General features: G+C 43.4%; 1 protein-coding gene across 1 annotated transcript in view; it reads left to right on the top strand.

Moving 5' to 3' along the window:
* The first annotated feature begins 3,163 nt into the window (after positions 1–3,163).
* rtn1b (reticulon 1b) overlaps positions 3,164–21,005 on the top strand; it is a 54,806-nt gene continuing 36,964 nt past the window's right edge. Inside the window, exon 1 of the mRNA XM_076272139.1 lies at positions 3,164–3,552. Within this exon, the coding sequence (XP_076128254.1) occupies positions 3,330–3,552 (223 nt within the window). The 5' untranslated portion in view covers positions 3,164–3,329. The remainder of the gene's footprint in view (positions 3,553–21,005) is intronic.

The following is a 21,005-nucleotide window of genomic DNA, read 5'->3' as shown; positions in this document are numbered from 1 at the left end:
CCTGGGGTCTCTGCTGAGTCATTCATGGCTTAGTCTTTCTGTCACACTCTGGGGTTGAATCTGGGCCTCTGGATCCAACTTCTGACTCTTTACCTATTGGGCTATTAGCAATAGGATTGACTTAAGTGCAGAGATGACGTAGACAACAAAACAAAGTATCTTTTCCAAAAGGCCATATGACAGAAACAACAAAACACAGGTGAATTGAGTAACACTGAATTGAGGCTAACAAAGATACATTACATAGCATGTGTTATAACCAGTGTTGTGTGTAACACGTTACAGTAACGTAACTACTTTTTCGAGTAAAAAGTAGTGTAACACGCTACTACTGAAAATTTGGTAACGTAACGTAGTTCCTTTTTCATATCGGCGCAACGTTACTTTTCCCAGGGACAGATTTGACAGCGACACTGCTTTCTTAGCTGCGCACTTGCGCAATAGGCACGAGCTCCACACGGCAGCCTACGTAACAGATGGAGGCTGGTAGCATGAAGTGCAATCATAGCAAGTGAGATGCAGCCAACGCTAATGTCTGAGGGATAAAAGTAACTTCCCCAACACCTGTTTAGCTCAATACGAGATAGACACCACCAGAGATAGACACCAACAGACATTCTTGCCTCATCCGACTTCGCTCTCACCAATGCCACTTGCCAAGAGAGCAGTAGCCTAGGGCTGGGCGGTATGTCGATATGACGAGTTATAATGATATATTGTAGAGATATATGTAGTTGAAACAATACCGGCATACCCGTATATGATATTTTTTTATGTTGTGTTACGACTGCTATTTATTACAGCCGTTTGCTCCTCTGCATCCAGACAGGCACAAAGCTTTCTCTGCTGCTCCAGACAGCGTCCAGACAGGCACAAAGCTTTCTCTACTGCTCACTTCCGCCCCTTGCATGTGCACAAAGGCTTCTTCCACGCGCAACGGTGCAACACAACAAACTTTTAAAAAAATATATCAGACATGGTGGTATGATTAAGAGCAAGAGCTAGTTCCTAAGATAAAAAGCAATGGTTCTGTAATTTGGACGTATTTCGGATTTAGGATTTCAGATGAAGAGCAACACGACATTGTTTGCAAAACCTGCTGTAAGCAAATTGCTTCAGAAGGTGGAAGCACTTCGAATCTCTTTTATCATCTGCAGCAGAATCACCAACTGCTTTATGAAAAGAGTGTGAAACTATTTGGTACTGCTGTAGCCTCCAAGCTCTCGCAGCCTGTGTCCAGAAACAAAGTTCATTACAAGAATCCTTTAGCAGTGCCCTAAAAGTTTAAAAATGCAGGGACTATAAACTACCATAAACTATCGTATATTGCCATTCGGCCTAAACATACCGGGATATGAATTTTGGTCCATATCACCCAGCCCTAGTAGCCTAACAGAAAATGTGTGCTTGTTGTCATAGTTAAAAACAAGCCGCTAACTCTTAACTAAACGGAAATATTGTTTTACAATTGCTGGCAGTGGTTCTTGGCATCCATCACTTCCGTACTTACCTGTATGGGCAGCTACCTGTTTGCTTGCTTGAAGGCTACCAGAGTGTTGGCCTATATAAGATAACGCGTGGTTGTTGTTAGAGCATGATTTGACGCCAATCTGTAAGCAAAGTCATCGTACACCTTCACACCACGTTTAGTTAGTGCAGCAGTTTTGTAGCCTGCATTCTTGCTGTCAGCAGAGGGATAGCAACAGAAAGATGAATGTTGACAGAGAAAGAAAAGGTAGGACCAAGGAAGAAGAGGAAGGAGATTTCTGCTTGGCCCCCAATAGCTAAATTAATAACACTATGGATGCCTACTTAGCTCTATAGTATTTCCATATAGTGGGAAATATTTACTGCAAAAATAACCAAAAAATGTGATAACCTCCCATCAATGTATTTCATTTTTGGGTTCTACATGCACAGTGAGCCCGGTTGTTTGGAAGGATGGCACCCTTAACATCTACCTGATATGGCAGCAGCCTATACACACGGGGGATGTAATGTTTAACTTATGACCTTGCTTTCCTCACTCATTTAGGCTACATTCATAGATAATTGTCATGGAATTGTTGACCTGCTCTATGCTCAGAAGAGATATAGAACCATTTTTCAGCTAGTGAGAGACATCTTTCTCAGATATGGTCAACTGGATTCCAAACAGAAGCATAATGGCTGTCACATTCCCACTGCAAGATGTTGGGGTGTCACAGCTCATCCATCAACCTGTAGGGCTATAAGTAGCCTACCATCACTGGTAGGTGTACAGGCTTATCTTCATCTATAATCTGTAACATAGCAGCAAAAATTCTGGCCAAATTGTTTTGATACACTTTCCATGTGTCTATTGTGCTCCTGTTATTGCTCTTTTAACCATAATCTAAACCCCCACACCCTGCCCCAACCCTATCCTTTCCAGGATGTAATGTAAATATGCATTTCTAGACTCGCCTACGTGACATGAAAAGTTTCCCCATTACCTTGCTTACCTACACTGTGAAGCAATAACCCATCTGAACTGGCAGCCATTTTGCATGGTTTAATCCAAGTGCTGGAGAAAATAGAATGTTTCTACTTTAATGAACCACGGGGTGGCGCCAGTTATCTGTTTACCAGTAAGTCTATAGACCTCTAAGAGTGCATAGGCTAACCCTCAAGTGTCTTAAATATAATCTTATTAGTTTTTATTTAAAAGCGATAGAAATCGAGCCATGAGCAAATTAACAAACTAGGCTACATAATTTATGTGTGGTAAAAAATAATATCCCTCATTCATGAACATTAGGGTATTGTATTTAGTGTTTTCGTATTTTGTTATACATTTTTGTTTTTAAACTATCAATGTGTTGATGCAAGTTCAAGTAATTGGCTTGCCTAGTGTCTCTCTATGTATTTAGGCAAGGTAGTAAATATTGAAGAAACATTAAGCCTTTTATTATTGTTGGTGTTGTTACTTTATAGCCTAGTTATACATGCAAGAACTGTGGGTAATTATTACTGATGAGTTCTGTAACTCAGTAGCACAATCCTCAGCAGAATGAATGGACAGCCTCACTACAAACAGTTAACAGAGTGTTTCTATCCATCCTAAATCCTTGCCCACCACAAGCCACAGACACGATGACGTCAGCATCGAAAAACTGAACTAAACAAGCCATTTCCACATGCGTGAGGCTCTGCTGGAGAGCTCAGCCAACGCTGCCGATAACACTTGTGACAGTGTGACAATAGCTCTGAATTGTGGTCAGCGTTTCTTCAATAATTTCACTGCGATTCTTTTCCTTTGATCAGATTTAGTTTGGGGTGCGTCGCACACTGTCGAGCATTCGACAAGCATGTCAGTGAAGCCGAGTGAGGAGCCAAGTTCGGAGGCGGGGTGGTTCGGGGACGATTTCGAGAAGATTGATCGCTTTGGGAGCAACGCGGCCCAGTTCGACGACTTGGATGTGCAGCGAATGAAGGACTGGGAGGACGAGACAAGTGAGCAGAAACAGTTCTCGCACCATCCCGAGAGCAACCGGCAACCGCTCCCTGTTGTCATGGAAACTGCATCTACAGGTAATCCGGGCAATCTAAGGCCCAACGCATCCTAAAGCAAGCAAAGCCTAATGTCGACTCTGATGAGTTGTCCTATGAGAATAGCATCCTGCCTCGCCTGTTAGCTTGAAATTGTTAGCCACCCAAACAAAGTGGCCTGGTCGATCAGACTTCGATAAAGTAAGGTGCATGGACAACCTGGGTAAGTTGACATGGTAACTAGCTTCTTCCGCGCTAACACCATCTTTTACTGACCGTGGAATTTACATGCAGGTGTTTTGTAGCATTTTTTTAAATGTTGAAACATCCTAGATGGGGGTGAAATAAATAGACGTTCCATAGATGGAACGTCATACAGTAAGTGGAATCCGGGGGCCATTTGCACAGAACGTCAGACATAGCCTTTGCTACTGTGAAATGACAAGAGATTTTACCAAGCCGCCGGCTTTGGGGTGTACAGTATCTGCTACGTATCTGGATGTTTGAATACAAAGTTGTATGCTATTATTGTAGTCTGTTGTCATAATTGCTCCATTCTTCGCTGACAGTGTGTCTAGTCGTGTTTCTTTAAATGGGTAAATAAACGTGCATACGGTGTGACTAGTGAGTTTGTCCGGTTAGCTCTCGCTAAAGAATGCATTTATGTAACAGTCTCGTTTGGCACATTCTGTATCCTGGAGGGTAGGGGGTGGGGTATTGGGGTGTCTAGAGCGCTTCAATGGGTCAGGGGACTAAATTATGTTTCCGTGTTAGGCTGATAGAATTCACGATAAGGGCATGCCTTTTAGGGCTACTAATTGGAGACAAAGCATCCTTTCCTAGACGTTGCGAGCAAGCTGTAGCTTACCAGACATATTTATCAAGTTATGTATGATAAGTTTTGTAGTTCAAAACAGAGTTGACCGGGTGTGTTCAGTTGCAAGTGGGAGTTAAACGTTTTTAATAAGTTAACACCATATTTAGGGTGGTGTTTCTATTTCCCATAAATTCTTTGTTGCGTATGAGGTCAAGGAACTCATGCAAAAGGAAGTCAGGGCATAAGCAACACCATGACAGTGTAGCCAACGTTCAGATGATTGTGGGTAGTCAAGGGAACATGCTCTGACGTTCAAGCTTTTTTCCCCTAGTATAATTAATTTTAGCGTTGTGCTTACCATATTTGTCAATATGGAGACAATGAACACGTGGATATTACAGCTGTATTGGCCTACTTAAGATACTCTATTTACTTTATTTTGGGAGGGGGGTGGGGGTGTGTGTGTGATAAGGAAAATGTGTCTTGTCACCTTTCGGCCATTTTCTTTTACCCAAGTGTTTCTCAGATTTTCTCAATTGAGGAGATGGAAAATAGCCCCACTGAGACTTGTACTGTATATCCCACTAGCCTCAGTGACAGGATGTGACGATGTGAATAACCCTGGTGTCACAGACTCTAAGAGGGGGAGTAACAGAGGAAAAGGGATTCACCTCAAAATTGAAAATTGTCTGGTGATTTCTTAATGTGCAAAAAAGGTCTTTGACTTGCATCCAGTGTAATACTGTAATGATAACCATGTCGTACTGTAGAGCAGCACAGTCATCTTCAGCAGAATGTCAGCCACAGTGGCGACTGTCAACAAAGTCTGAATCATGATGGAAATATAGGTGGCCCTCTTGCTTACATGATTACATTCCAGCCGTGGGCTACACAAAGGCATCAGTGTGGCTCTGTCATCAGTGCATTTGCTTAGTCTACAGATATTTATGTTTCACTGTCTGAGAGTGGATGTGGAGTACAGTTTTGCCCTAGGCGTCGAGCTGTCATGTCATCAAGTTACCAAGTCATGATAGTAACTAGTAGATCAGTGACGTCCAACCACAACATTGCTGCTCCTTGGCAATGTAGGCTAAACACGGACCTTTGTCTCTTTCTCAGTCTGTGTGTGTGTGTGCTGTCTGCCTGTCTCTCTCTCTCTCTTGCCTTGTGCGTCTCCAGTGCAGTGTGTATTTTCAGTCAAGTCTCTGTCTGTCCTGTGTTTCGGACAATTTAATGAGAACATGATGTCTGGCATTAGGTTGTGGCAAAACTCAAACGGCCACAGTCCTTGTTGGCAAGTTTTTGCACATAGCAGTTTAAACTGTTATTTGTCTACAAATTATTGTCAGTTTTGCACAGCTACGTGGGGAACATTGTTAGCCTATTTAAAATCAAATAAAGTGTAGACTAATACCCATTGTTGTTACAGTTAGGCTAAGTTACAAGTAGGCAGTTCATTACAGTAATGCATGTAATTTCTTTCTGTGCATCATCGTCTGAAGTGAGTATTTTGTTAACCCAATAAGTAGGCTAATTATAACCTATTGCCAAGTGGCGATCTTTTGTTCTTTTTTAATCAAAATGAAGGTTATGTTGCTTTGTGGCCATCCCAGTGGCAGTAGAATCAATGTCTCTCAACCTATTATTTCCAGGCAGAATCCTTCACATGATTGAAATAAGAAACCAAGGTCAGTTCAAATCAATTGTGGTCATGTTTAGGTTTTCCAATTTAGACTTCTTGCCTTGCTCTCTATCACCGCCATATTTAAAGGGACACCAGGCAAGCCTGATGCTTTTTCTCTACGAAACTCCCCCTCGCTCGGTCTGAAGCTCTTTTCCTTTTCTTTGCGTCTTCCATCAAGGGTTTTCGCTGCTTCTTTGCCGGCTCTGCCATTATACACACGTTTGCAACAATCTCTTAGCGTTTCGTTAGCCTCCGCTTCGCGTCGGACAGTTCACGCCTCCGCGTCGTCCATTTATTTCTGATAATGGACACCTCGTCGGGCATTATTCCTTACATATACCGACTTACGAAGATGATTAATTAACGCGAAAACGTTGCCTGGTGTCCCTTTAAAAATGCAGGCTGTGCATCTACCTCTTCAGATGGATGTTAGTGACTTCAAGGTCATAAGCAAAAAGAACAGGTAGCACACAGACTGTGAAAAGTGACGTCTTACCAATACAAAATACAGTAAATAGCTGAAAAAGGTTCAACAGTGGCTTGACACTATTCAGATATGGAAAAAAAAAGACTATCTGTAGGATAATAGCTAACCTCTGTAACTTTGTTAGACCATGACCAGGGTGCAGGGACCCAACATGCTGAAGCCACAGATTGCCACCGAGACAAAGAACTGCTGTTTTCTATGTCCTGGCTCGGGTCCAAGCCAAATAAAATCATCTGGGCTCTCATCATGGCATAGGTAGATTTGATTGTTTGGGTTTGTGGTCTCATATTGAGCCACATAAGAGTTACAACAAGAGTTACAACAAGAGCTCTACTGATAGAGGCTTTGCTCTTAATCTGGGCATCCAATCAAGCCTTGAGTTCCATTGGCTCTTTGGCTGACATCAATTTCCTAATTGAATTTAAAAAACAGTCCAGATTCAATTGAACTAATCACGTCATTGCCCTCTCTGGTCATTAGCAGTTTGATTAGACCCATAGAGATCAGTTTAAAAATGGACCTGAATGTGTGAACGAACGTCTGAAATCAGAACAGACTATTGTGTTAAAGGTTCTCATATTTCAGTTAGGCTGTCTGTTAGAGTATACCATGTCGGTCTTCTGTGTCCTCCATCGCCGCTTCAGACACACGATCTGTCACTTTGCTGTGCCATTCTACTGACACAACACTTTGTTTTCAAGGTTCACTGAAGTGGTCTTTCAGAGAGCAACTGCAACTGTTCGCTCAGCACAACTGAATGTCAACACAGACCACGCACATCATCAGCAGCTCATGAAATATACATGCCATTTGCATTCTCCTCTATGTGGTTTAAAAAGTGATTTTGTTTTCCTCGTTATCAAATATTGTTTTAGAGTATAATGTGTGAGACCTGTTAAGGCTGGATCCATTCAGTCAGGGTCTTGTTCTGTCCCCAGTGGGAGAGTCATAGAATATGGGTTTGAGTCGAAGAACATTAGTGATCAAATATTCATGAGAGTGCGTTTTGAAAGGGACATTTTCCATCTTGTCTCTCTCCACCCGGGTGATTTCTTTATCCTAGCGAGCGTAGGGGCCAGCAAACTGAAAACAGGCATCTATTTTGGGGGGGGGGGGGGGCATAACCACACAAGTTGTCAAGTGATGATGACTCTCTAAGCAGCCATCACTGCTAAGACTTGCTGGCAGTTAAGGCACGCCTTAACACCCCTGTCCCAAGACCGTTGAAAATGTAGTGGTGTACAGTTGATAACGGCTGACATTTCAATTCCGCATCACACACCACATCCTTCTGTGCTCCCTGATGTGATATGTTGATTGACTAGAACTATTGAATAGGTCTTTGGCTTGGTCAGATCTGCTGTGTTTAATCAGAACCTGGACTTTGTTCAAGCACCATCAATGATTGAATATTAATATTCATTAAATTCATTGATACATTTTTTGAAACACATGCAAAGGAGTGGTGCAATTTAGTGAACAGGACAAAAAGTATTTTGGAGTAGAATCACAGACTACACTTTCAAGATAGGGTAAGATGTGCTATGCTAACTCCCTTGTGTATCTCTCTCTCTCTCTCTTTACTTCACCTGGCAACGCAGCGTGAGACTTGAGAAATCTCTGTCAGGGGTTAGAATGGGTGACAGACAGCTGTGAAGTTGATCCCAGAATGCCAGCTTTGCCACTCTGTCAATGGGATTACGCTGACTGACAAGTGCTAGGTTGCTAGCAGCACGTCAAACTCATTGCACCCTATCTCTCTTCACTGAGAGACACTGAGGGACAACGGCAGCAGCAAGGTCGCAGCCAGAGCCAGTGTAGTTTGCCTTTATTAGCCTGATTGGCTTGGAAGGATGCATAGTGGACTGTTTCCATGGTGCCCCAAAACAGCCCATCTGGCTCAGCTTAGTTTAGCGAGTGAGCGTTAGCAGGAAGTCAGTTGGTATTGACTGACTGACTGATGCAGGGTCGCATCCACTCCTCAGTGAAAGGTGTGTGGGTAGGTTGTTGAGGTTGAAGGGCGGATGGTGTGCTCTCTGGATGAATAATTTAGCACTTGGAGTAAGAAATGCCTTGTCAGGCCTGTCAAGAGGAGAGCTAAAAGACAAAATTAATGGCAGTGGAGTTGCCTTAGCTCAGTTTCACCACATCTGCTTAGTCTCTTGGTTTAGGAGGATCAAAGGTTGTTTATTGATTACCTTGCTCAGTTCAATTTTAGATGTACTTATTTATGTATAGTGCCATTAACAGTGAACATCATTGTTTCAGTGGCACTTTAAGAAGCCAAAGGCCTAACCACCCTAAATTACAAAAAGCAACTGAAGCGGTAAACAAATCCCTTATTAGAGGAACAAAGCTTAACCCAGCTGTAAAGGGGGCACCTCTCTGCCTAAGTTGGCAGAGCTGGGTTGAGGGGGAGGATGAGAGACAGGGTTGAGGGGGAGGACTCTTACATGCCCTAGTCATGAGGTGGAAGTAGTTTACAGTTGGGTCTTTTCACAGTGACCGTGACTTTGTTGATGTGGAATATTTTTTTCATGTCACTTTAACCAGTTTAAACAGCAGAGCTCAGGTCCACTGTTCATGCATCACTGTGCAAATCATTCATCTTCCTCGTAATTGTTTACTCTAATGAAGACAATCTTCATTAGGCATCCACAAAGCCCACAGAGCCGAGTGTTTTGACTTGTATGTGTGTCAGAAGGAGAATCAGAAACTCGTCTTTCACACGGTGAGTTTAGAAGCACTGTTTACAGAGCCTCACCCCCCTAAGAATCCTCTGGAGAGACGCAAGCTACTGAAGCCGATCCAATTAATATTCAGCTCTTATAAACAATGCTGGCTGGGCTGTGCCTTGCAAAAATAGCCCCACCAAGGCAGGCATTGTTAGCGCTGTTTCCTTCTTTTCAGTGCTAGGCTATCTCTGAGACAATGCCCAGGTTACCTCAGCAGGCGCCCTTGAGTCACTGTACTTTGAAAACAACCCAACCCATGGAATGGCGGAGGCTTGTCAGTCAGTGACCCCCCCCACCCCACCTCCCACCCCCAAACAACCCCACCTCCTCGGACATAAAGCACGGCGGGGGGGGGGGGGGGGGGGGGGGGTTCCGCTTTGCTGTTTTGTATTCATCACCACGGATTGAGGAGGCCATACTAGGAATGAATGTGTACTTTGTACGGCATCCTATTGGGCTATACCTCCCACTCTTGGGACATAGGCTATTGACTGTTGTGTGCTTAGTATGCATCGTTATACAGACAAGTACAGCCTATATTATGAGCTTATGACACATTACACATTTGTGTGAGAATGCGAGTATGCCCACTGACTGATGACTGATTGACTGATGACATGAAATCTGACACAGAGTTTTTGCTTTCCGTGTCTGTGAATGTTAAGTAACTTGATATTGTAATATTAACTAACAGGATTTGGTAGATTGCGTTGTTTTTTATCCCTCAGTTTTCCCTCATCTACTTGATTCTGTACAGCAACCCTATTCATTCTATTGCTGTCCCTTGGACAGCATTTCTGGGGCCTTGCCCAAGGGGTCACTTATGCCAATGCTTTGCCCATTGATCATTTCACAGAACATAAACGCTACATTCTTGTTAAGCTACTGGATAACACCTAAATCGACATAGAGAAAGAGAGAAGGGGAGACGGAGAGAGAGAAGGGGAGACAAAGAGAGAAGGGGAGCAAATTTGAGGTCAGTGGATTGGGAGCTGCACAGAAACGGTGCGGAGCACGTTTCTGTCTATTTTGTTGGCCAGCACACAATCTAGCAAGCCGGGGATCACACCACTCTCTCTCCGAGCCCCAAATTAAAATTAGAGAGCCGACAAGGAGCACCACTGAGCAGACTCATTAGCGGACACCCGTAATTAGCCCAGCGCTCGGCTCCGCCGTTTGGCTGAGTGAGCAAGGACAACACGAGGGGAGCGCTAGCAGCCATCCTTGCTAGCTGTTTGGCGGCTCGTTATGTTTGCCTTGCAAACAACAACTCTCCACAGGGAGAGAGAGAGAGAGTGAAAGAAAGGAAGAGATAGAGAAAGAGGGATAGAGAGAGAGACTTAAAATGCCTGCGTCAGGCTCAATGGGTAAAGAAAAACAAGCCTCTCTCGTCACCTCAAAATGCAACCTTTATTTTCTTGATCTTGTCACCTTGTTTTTAGCATCTTTAGAGAACAGCAGAGTTTTGATACATTTTAGCATCTCAATGAATTAAATCAAAGCTTAGATTCTCCGATCAATTCTATTGTATCTCATTCATTCATTCTCATTGTACAATTTGTAAACAGCCCTGGGTTTTATTTACTGTTGTACAGGTACTGATGTCCAATACCAAATGCCTTACCTTCAGAAATGAAATGTGTCTGTGTCTGTATTTATGAGGTCGGTAGTCAGGATCAGGCTGGAGAGGATGCAAAAATATTGTAGCCTACATGGAAAGAAAGACAGCACTGGGTCTTATGGATATTTCCCCTCTTAAACTACAAATCTCTAGTGGAATTGAGTGGATTAACAGACTACAACTCCTTTTTGTAACACTTTCCTATCTCTCTGCCTGTGGGGGATGGGTCACTGCTATTTTAGGCCCAAGACCAAAAAATATGCTTAATTTCTTTGTTTATGTAGGCAAGGTCATCGGCAGGTTAGCACATTAGCCTAGTTGTGACGTCACTGAATGACGGAATACACAGAGGGAATGTTTCTGTGCATGTTTCTCATTTTCTGTGTTTATATGTGTATGTGTTTGTGTTTACATTTGTGAAACTGGAAGGAATTACAGTTGACCATGGCCCCCTGCTGTTGCTACTGCTCTGTCTTGATGTCTTGAGAGCTAAAACTGGAATCCAGATCTCTCGGAAGTAGCCACCAGCCTCTCGCTGACCCTCTGGCAACATCTGTATGTCCTAATCATAAACAGCTACTACCCCCCCCTCCCCGCCCCCACCTCCACCGCCATCACCAACAAGGCCTTTCCTCCCATATGGATTGTGTGTGTGTCTGGATTTGTGGCTTAGCACAGGCATCAAGCAGCCTCTCCACTTGAATGAGTTTGACGGAGCCTGAGAGAGTCCGCCGTCACCGCCGCATACTCTCGCATACGCCACGCGCGTCCACTAACAGAAGCTGCCAGGCAGCAGCCTCTGAAAGGGAAGACCGTGTTTCACTTCTAAAGTGCCGACGCCAGCATTGTGGGTCTCTCCCACTCTCTCTCTCTTTCTACTCTCTCTCCCTCTCTCTCTCTCTCTTGACCGTCTTTCTTTCTCACTCACTGTCTTGTCTGTTCCTCTCTTTGAAAAGCAATCACACTTTCTCTGAGGGTGAAAGCGAAGGCACTGGCGTCTCTTGGAGTGAATTTCCCTGTGAGGGGAGGCATTACAGCATCCAAAAATAACACAGAGGAAGGAAGCTCCTTCTCTGCCACCGTCCTTTTCACAGGATCTCTCTCTCTCTCTCTCTCGGTTTCTCACTATATCTCTGTCTATCTATGTCTTTCACTCGTTTTTCCTCTCTCAGTCTCTTGCTTCCTTCCTATCTTCCTCTTTCTCTCTCTCTCTCTCTCTCTCTCTCTCTTTCTCTCTCTGTCTCTCACGCACACACACACTCACTCAGACACTTGCATTCACTCTCCCTCTCGCTTCCTTTCTATCTTTGTCTGTTTGTGTCTGTCTGTCTACACCCCCCTCTCTCCTCTCTCCCTCCCTTTCTCTCTCTCTCTCATTCTCATTATCCTCCCCTCTCATATTCCACATAATATTCCACCACTTCTCAAACAATCCAATTTAGCACAGCCTTGACATGTCAGCATTTCAGCAGCCCTCCAGCAGTTAAAGAAAACCCATTCCCACTCCACGCCATTCAACATCTTTGGGTCTTTGTGCGATAGCTTATCTTTTCATGCTACGTGGAATGGAAAGGAATGGTGGTGGTGGGAGAGGAAAACAATGGCTGTTTAAGAAGCTTTTGTTCTCCTCACCTCCGGCAAAAGCTACCTTTGGGACACCACTGCTCTGTGCTACACTCCCTCCACCCCCTCTCCTCCCCGATCAATGACCACTCTTTCCCATCTCCTCCCACCCCGAAACACTTCCGACCCTCTCTACCTTTCACTGATGGACCACAACATATGCCATGCCGTGTTGTGAAGTGAATTTGATGCTGCGCTGTGCTGTGCTGTGCTGTGCCATGTTTCGTGTTTTGGTCAGTCCTCCAGGGACTCGCAGCCTCACTCAGCCCTTCAGCTGAGTGTTTATCAGGATGTGCCTCCCACCCCTCCACCATCCACCCCCACTCCACCACGGTAGAAAGTGGATGCAAGCAAGACGGCGCCCATATCAGCCCTTTCTCCCTTCCGCACTTGCACAGATGGCATGGTGTTTGTGTGTGTGTGTGTGTGTGTGTGTGTGTCTGTGCATGTTTGACATGTTATCAGCCTCTGTCTTCCAGTCTACATCCGTAACCTCCGGTCTCGGTCAGAGATGCCTATTTTTTATTGTCTATGTTACTGAAGGAAACAAAACAAAAGTGTCAGCAGTAGTCCCACAACAGAACACTGGTACAACACATTCTGAGGTAGGATGATAATTTAAGTCCTCAGTTTTTCAGTAAATTGTTGAATATTATTAAATAATGTCATTAAATATTATGAAGTAATGTTAAATATCATCATCCTCTCTGTTAGAATAATGGTTGCCCAACAGTAAATCCATTTTTCAGTCACTCATTACTCCTATTTTCTTTAAAGGAAGACACAGGCATTTGGGGAAATTAGCCTATTTTCTGTCTAATCCAGAGTTAGATATGAGGATACATACCCTTCTCTGTGTGTGCAATAACTCTATCTGACAGTGTCAGCCTAGCTCTGCATAATTGCAAGCAAAAAAAAGAGAAGGGTATCCTCTCATCTAACTCTGGGGTAGATGGCAAATTAAACTAATTCCCCCCAACTGTTGCAGTGTTTGTTTAATTTAAAATTTTGTCCATCAAGTACTTACTGTAGGCTATCTGACTTGAAAGAAAACACCATGTTTTCTTTCTGCTTCTTAGGTATTAACTTTACTCATGGATCGTCTTAATGCCCACCTAATTCTCTTAGACTTGAGTGATTAACACTGCTAAACCCTGTCTCTTACACAATGCCTGGCCCTAGCCTGAGTCCCTGTGCCAGCTTCTCCTAACTTACGAATAAACCTCTTAGCATACTGTATGTGTGTGACTGTGTTTGTGTGTAACTGTGTTTGTGGGATAAGCATTTGTAGAGTATACTTTCTGAGTATGTCTCTGTTTGTCTATGTGTGTCAGATATTGCATTAACCATTTAGGAATTACAGACACACTCTCACCCCATTTTTGTATTTTGACATACAAGCAGTTTCATGTCCAACTGTGGCCCATTTCTAGCCTGACGAGCCAGACCCACATTAACATGTAGGGTCTGGACACTCACCGTTCGCAGTGCTCAGTCCGAGGGGCGGGATAATCAGTTGTCTTTCAAATTCCCTCTGCACGCAATAGGACAGCGGCAGCGATATGAGTCCCATGCGTTTTCCTAGTTGGGAGCTAGTTGGCTAGTTCAAACGTTTGCCAACCTGGGGTCAGACAGGTAGTATTGGATGAGACTCAGGGATGGCATCAGATACCCTGGGAATCCAGAGTTCTCGGGGAGGCATTTGCTCAGCGAGAGACTCTGGCTACGAGTAATGATGCAAGTAACTTTTACCCCTTGCATCGCGGGGAACCAATCATATCTGTGTATCTGATATAGGCAGGCCAGAGGCGAGCTAAACAGATGACAGTCGTAGTGTTATCCAATTGCATCAAAGTCTTGAATCAGTCAGTTAACATTGGTGGTATAGTGTTATCCAATTGCGTGTAGTGAGATTTTCTAATGCATGCTTGGTGCCGCCCCTCGAGTTGGGCCATTACATTATTTGTGGTCAGACCCATAATCTTTCAGATTTGGGTCTGGAATCTCCAGTTAGGCATCAGAATGATGGGAAGAGAAAAGTGTGCAGAACAAAATGAAAAGTGAATCATCCAAAGCATGCCACATCGTCTACCAAACATGGTGGAGTTAGTTATAGTATTGACATGTATGGCTGCCAATGAACCAGTGTCACTGGTGTTTGTTGATGATGTAGGCTAACTGCTGATAGAAGGGGTGGGACAGATTCTGATGTGTATAAGGCTACACTCTCTGTTCAGATTCAACCAAATGCTGCAGCATTGATGGTACAGTGCCAAAATATACAGCAAAAGGGTTCGCCAAGGCAAAGAACATGAATATTCCTGGGCCCAGTTCCCCGAAAGCATCTTAAGCCTAAGAGCGTCGTAAAGTCCCTCTTACGAACATCTTAAGATTTGCAGACTGTTTCCCAAAACCATCGTTAGCTTAAGAGCGTCGTGAAAATACTCGTAGATCTACGAGTGCTCCAGAGTTCTCGTTACCAGCTAAGAGCGTCTTAACAGTACTTCTCACTGAGGTCACCAACAGGACATACAGAGGAATTACAACTTAGAATACATAATCCAATTTACATTACCATTCTTTATTGTGTTTACCTGTGATGAATCAGATTTTAGCGTGCAAAATAGTATAGCCTATATTTAATGGTCATGATAATGTGATGAAAAGCGGACAAAAATGCAATCAAGTTATGAAACGAGACGTTGCCAGAATAGTTTGCCATTATCTTTGCTAAGTGAAGGTTATATTTTATTAGGCCTATGAGGTAAAAGCAGAGAAAGGAACATGTGTTTAGTCTGTAGGCTACTGCATCAAAATCTAAGCCTACACATTTCCTCACTGTCTTACTCGACTTCTTTCTTATCTTCAAACGTGTTCTTAAGTGACACCGCGAAAAATTATTGCATGGTGAAACAATCTAATCTTAAAGGAAAATTCCGGTATTTAGCACTTTAAGTCCCTTTTCTGGTTTGTTTTAGTCAGGACCAGATTTCAGGATTCTGTAACCCTGGAGGCATTTTTGAGGAAAAGTTGTTATACAGCATTTTTAGATAGTTCAAATTGTCCTTAATACATTTTTTTTTAGGTCCCCAGTTTCTCGGAATTTTCATTCAAATATAGATGCCTTGCACTCAGGTGAGAAAAATACTGGTAGATAGGGTAACATTTTAAACTTTTATGTATCACCACAAAACTTTCCCAGTTTATCACTTACATTAAGAGAAGTATTTTTTGTATTACAAGTTTTCTGAAATGTAATGTTGAGGCTTAATCTACTGAAATATGCGCTAATATGCACAAATTTCCAAATTTGACACGTACACATTGGATGAAGCCATTTGAGGGGAAAAGTTGTTATACATGATATTTTGAAGGTTCAATGTCTCCTGAATATAAATCCACTATATAACATATTCATTAGGGCAGTGGTTCTCAACCTTTTTTCAGTGATGTACCCCCTGTGAAATATTTTTTCAGCCAAGTACCCCCTAACCAGCGCAAAGCATTTTTACTTGAGAAAAAAAGACTTAAAACAGAGCACTGTGCCATCAGTGACTAATTTATTAATTTATTAATTATGACAGTGATTGACAGGTGATGGTGGCATGTGACAGGTTGGGTCGAACCATCAATGAAACAATGAAATTGTGGATGTGTGGATCCGAAGTTTAAACGGTAGGCCTATAGCTGTGACATGCAGTCACCTGACATCACCATCAAATTAGAGTATATTTTAGAACTATTAACATGGACAGCTCCCCTTAAGAGCATCTTAAGAGCAGTGCCTGCGCATTCACGCTACGAGCATGTTCGGGAAACAGTCGGAAAAACCAAACGAACGATCGTAAGATGAATCGTCGAAAACCCTCGTAAGAGCGTGTCTCTGTCGTTATCGGGAAACTGGGCCCAGAAGGGCAAAGTCGGTCACCTAACCTCAACCCAACTGAGCATGCTTTTCACTTACCAAAAACAAAACTGAAGGCTAAGGATTGGGATAAATGCAGAGACCAAATTTCCCTCACGGGATCAAAAGAGTATATATACTTAAAAGACCCAGAAACAAGCAGCCACTAATGCAGGCAGAAGTAAAGGCCTAGGAAAGCATCTCTTGGGAGGAAACCCAGCACCTGGTGTTGTCTACCGGTATAGATTGCAACATTATAGTCATAAAAATATAATTATAGTTATGTTTGTTAGTTCAGTTACTTTTGAGCCTCAACGATCATTTACTGTATAAAATTGCTCTTTTTTGTTTTTGTTGTTTTTTGTACAACCCCTTAGATTACAGCTTGAAGCGTACACTTCAAGCTCATCTTGACTGCTTCATTTCACATCATTTCTTGTGGTGTACAGAGACATAATTATAAAAAACAAGTGTATCACTGTCCAAATACTTACTGTATGGACCTAAATGTATGAGTAGACTGTAGGCTCCACATAACTGATTACCCTTTTGCCTCTGCACTACTTCAAGGCTGCATTGTGTATATGTGTGCACTTAATGAATGGAGGTCCATCACTGTCATCACATCTCTTTTTGTATTACCACATTCCTCACTACTGTCCATGCTGATGGCCGTTGCGGAGCCTCTGTATCGAGGTAACCGCCCAGAGACTGGGTAGGAATCTGTCGCCTCAGAGTTAAAGTTGGAGCGTGTTAAGAAGGATAATCTGGGTTGAAGTAAATGGCTTACTGTCAGTTCACAGATGGTTTCCTACGCAGGCTGGCAGCCCCAAAAGTTGTGTACCCCCCAGGCCAGCACAAAACCTTTAAACCTCTCAAGATTGAGATGTCTACACAAGGCTGCCACTACCGTTGTAGCTAAGGGGATCCCCTGGATCAAAAATCTTAATCTGGGTTCTCACAAAAAAAAAACCCACCTCAGCCTAAGATGATCCTATTTATTACACGGCTCTCTATAATGCTGCAGAATGCTTCATTCACTTGAATGGGCTGTCAAGGAAAATGGGTTTTGTGCTTCTTAGTAAAGTCTTTCAAGTAGTCCAGTTAATTCTTGCAATGGAACTTCATTCAAAAGTGAAAGCAGACAGTTGATCAGCTGTGTTCTAAAAAATGTTTAATTCAAGTTCAGCGTTTGTTCCAAACTATTGTTCTCAGTAAAAGCCACGATGAAACGGTAACAAATAAATGTAAAGAGACATATCGTGGAGTATATTTTTGTGTTTTGGCAACACAAAACACAGTACGAAGCAAGACCCCTCCGCTGGTGGGTCAGGGTCCTGTTTGCCCTGTCGGGACTTATTTTCCGATAATGACCGCCGTTCTATACATTATCCCTTACATGGTCATCTGCCTGCCTGCTCGTCAGATGGGCTCATAGGCCATGTGTGCTTTTAAGACAAGGCCCAATGCAAATTATTCAAAATATTCTGATTCATTTAGGTTGAATATTTAACCAGAAACTATGATGCTGCTGTGATTGTTATTTAGTCAAACAGTGAGTAGATAGCTGAAGCTAAGTAGATCAACCTCCTTGGATGAAAATAATTTCATTGGGTTAAACACTGTCTGCCCCACACCCCTGCTCTCAGTATAAAGAATCTTAACACAAGGTTTTATACCGTATAGGCCTATTTAACTACTGAACACTGCATGTAATTGTGGATGGAGAGGCTTGAGTTATTTAATGTACAAAGTGTATTTGTACACCACACAAATAGTCATAGTGAAATACTTTTTCTAGTTATTCACATCATAATTACAACCAATACAAAAGCAAAATGACTTCCTAGTACTTTTCCAGTGTTTTAGTGCAGGAGTCATTATTTAGGTAAGTAACTGGGTGTGTTAATCTATGGCTTGTATGTCACTCAATTGATTAAATGGATGGCTTGGCCGTTGAAAGAAAAAGTCAATGCCACAAAATAGTGACATGATGGCAAAAGCTACGATGATGTATTATCATAAACATTGGGCCTAACTGATTGGCACGGCTAGGGAAATCAATTTGGATGGGACTGCTTAAAGAGCTGGCTATTAGCTATTGATAAAGCATTCAAAGTTCATTGTGTTGTGTTTCTTACATGTGTGTGATGCATTTGTAAATGTGTGCAGTTGTTGTCAGTGCCAGAACATTTGCTGCCCGCTAGATGTATTTTTTGTAGGACAATTAAGCTTAAGTCCTTTTATTGAACTCATGTAGCAGCATAACTTACAAACACTTGTTTGTAACTCTTGGTTTCTTGGTTATGAGGACTGTGAGGTCTTTGGGGCAGTGGAAGGATATATAGCAACCAGCCCCTTTTTTACCCTGTTCTCTTCCTGTAAAGCAACACAGTAGTGATTCAGTCCAATTTTGTGTGTGAAGGCTTTGGGAGTGATAGTCGGGGTGTGACAATTGCTTTCATGGACTTCACACATACAGCTATTGATTCAGCAGCCATGACTTTGGGTGCAGGTGTGTGGTGAATACCGATCAGCTTGACAGCTTGCTTCTCTCTCTCTCTCTCATTCTCTCTCTCTCTCTCTCTCTAATTTCTTTCTCTCTGGGCCAGGTGAAAATGTGTGGAGATGGGAGGTTAGTAAAAGGCACTCACTCACATTGGCTCATCTACCACACAAGGTCACCGTACACAGGGATGACTCACGTATCGCTTGTGTAGGTCAATACGATAACCATCTGAAATGTGGGCTTAAGTGTGTGTGGAGGAGGATCAAACACACACACACACACACATATATTCACAAACACAGAACTACATGCATACATAACCTATGCACCAAAAAAAAAAATGCCCACACACATGCAAAACAAGTCCTCACCATGTGGCGTTTCCATTGGTAGTCACTTAATGGTGGAGTCACATTGGCAGTGATAAGTGCCACGTCACACCCACCTCTGCTGCACTTACCAGGAGCGTGTGGGTGTCACAACCACTTAGAACAAATTAGCCACCAGCCTGGCTCAGGACAATAGCTACTAAGCAATTAATCTTGATCAATGTCCCCACATAGGCTAGTATGGCTAAAATGTCATAAAACATTTTCATGTCATTGTTGTAGATGTTTGGCAGCTAAGTGGTTAGTTTAGTGGTTGGTTTAGTGGTTGGTTAGCTAAAACATTGATGGATTGTCAGTTTCATGACATGACATGGCTAGGTGGTAAAATAACATTGTCTTTTGTGTCATGTTAGCATGTAAGTTATTTGTCTAGCTAAGTAACAGCTTGGTGGATTGTTAGCATTTAGCATAGCTCTACTCATTCTGCTAACTTGGTGGGTTGTTAGAGTTTAGCATAGCTCTACTCTTTGTGCTAGCCTGAGCTGGCTTCTTCAGCAGCACTGCGGTCATGGAGCAGCAGATGGCTGCGAGTGCTCGGCGTCGCCGGCCTGCCCTGCAGCTAGCATTGTTGCTGGACAGCAGTGCCGCCCCCTTCTCTGCTATCTCATCCCTCCCTCCCCCCCATCCCTCCCTCTCAGTCTCCCAAGGACACCTTCAGTTAGCCCCAGCTCTAACTGCTGCCTCTCGTCAGCACAGCTGGGATGGGAACGGCACAGGATGGGATGGATGGAGGTTGGAGGAAAGGTTGCCTCCCTCACTTCCATCTTTAGTTTGCAGCTACACCAGATAATCCATTTAATGTTTGTTTGATTTTTTTCCCAGCTAGTGAAGGTTAAATATAGAAGCCCCCCCACCCCCACCCCACCCCACCCCACCCCAGAGAAGGCAGTTTACCAAGGCTACTGTATGTAGGTCACTGCAGGGATGGAGAAACAGCCTAGTGGAGGAGGCACTAGGGTAAGGTATCTCTGGGTTTTTTTTTTGTTTCTCTGTCTTTTCTCTTTCCTACTTTCTTGCTCCCTCACTCTCTGGTGAGACAACCGCTGGCAGAATCAAATTGCATTGACTCCCTTTTTGTGGAGTGAAGTGAATGTCGCAAATGGAATGTGTGTTCTCTCCCTGTTGTCCCTTTATCTGTCTGTCTCTCTCTCTCTCTCTCTCTCTCTCTCTCTTCCTTTCTCTCTCTCTCTCTCCGCCGACCCCATTGCAGCAGTGTGTCCCTCGTCTCTCCCCTCATCCCTGCCGCTGGCAGCATGTTAATCTCGGGTTTAATCTCACTGGTCTGTGTTGCAGTAGCCCCCCCCCCCCCCCCAATCTCATTCTTGATTGGTCGAGGACAGCCAGCTGACGTCTTCACACTTGTGCCCAGAGAAAGCACAATGACTGCCAATACATTCCTCACTTTAGCTGATGGCCATTATGCAATATCCAAGACATAGTCCACAAACTATGTTGTGTTGGGATTTGTTTTTGTGAACTATTGATGACTGGAAAATGACACACATTGTTTTTTTTTTTCCATATTAATCCTCTCCGTGCGTAAACCCATGGAAAACATACCGAGCAGGCAGGAGGAGTTGTTTGCACGGCAGATGGCGAGGCGCAGTCACCCGGCCAATCCGAAATGCTCGCCACATACAACATGTTAAACACACTGAAAATATCCCTCCCTCTCTCTCCCTCCCTCCCTCGCTCACTCACTCGTTCACACTGCCCACATGCTCAG

The sequence above is a fragment of the Alosa pseudoharengus genome, unplaced genomic scaffold, assembly GCF_046254945.1.
Source record: "Alosa pseudoharengus isolate Yale_2024_CS ecotype anadromous, Long Island Sound unplaced genomic scaffold, YU_APseudo_1.1 YU_APseudo_1.1_scf_7, whole genome shotgun sequence".
Lineage (NCBI taxonomy): Eukaryota > Metazoa > Chordata > Actinopteri > Clupeiformes > Clupeidae > Alosa > Alosa pseudoharengus.
This window is presented reverse-complemented; position numbering and strand designations above follow the sequence as displayed.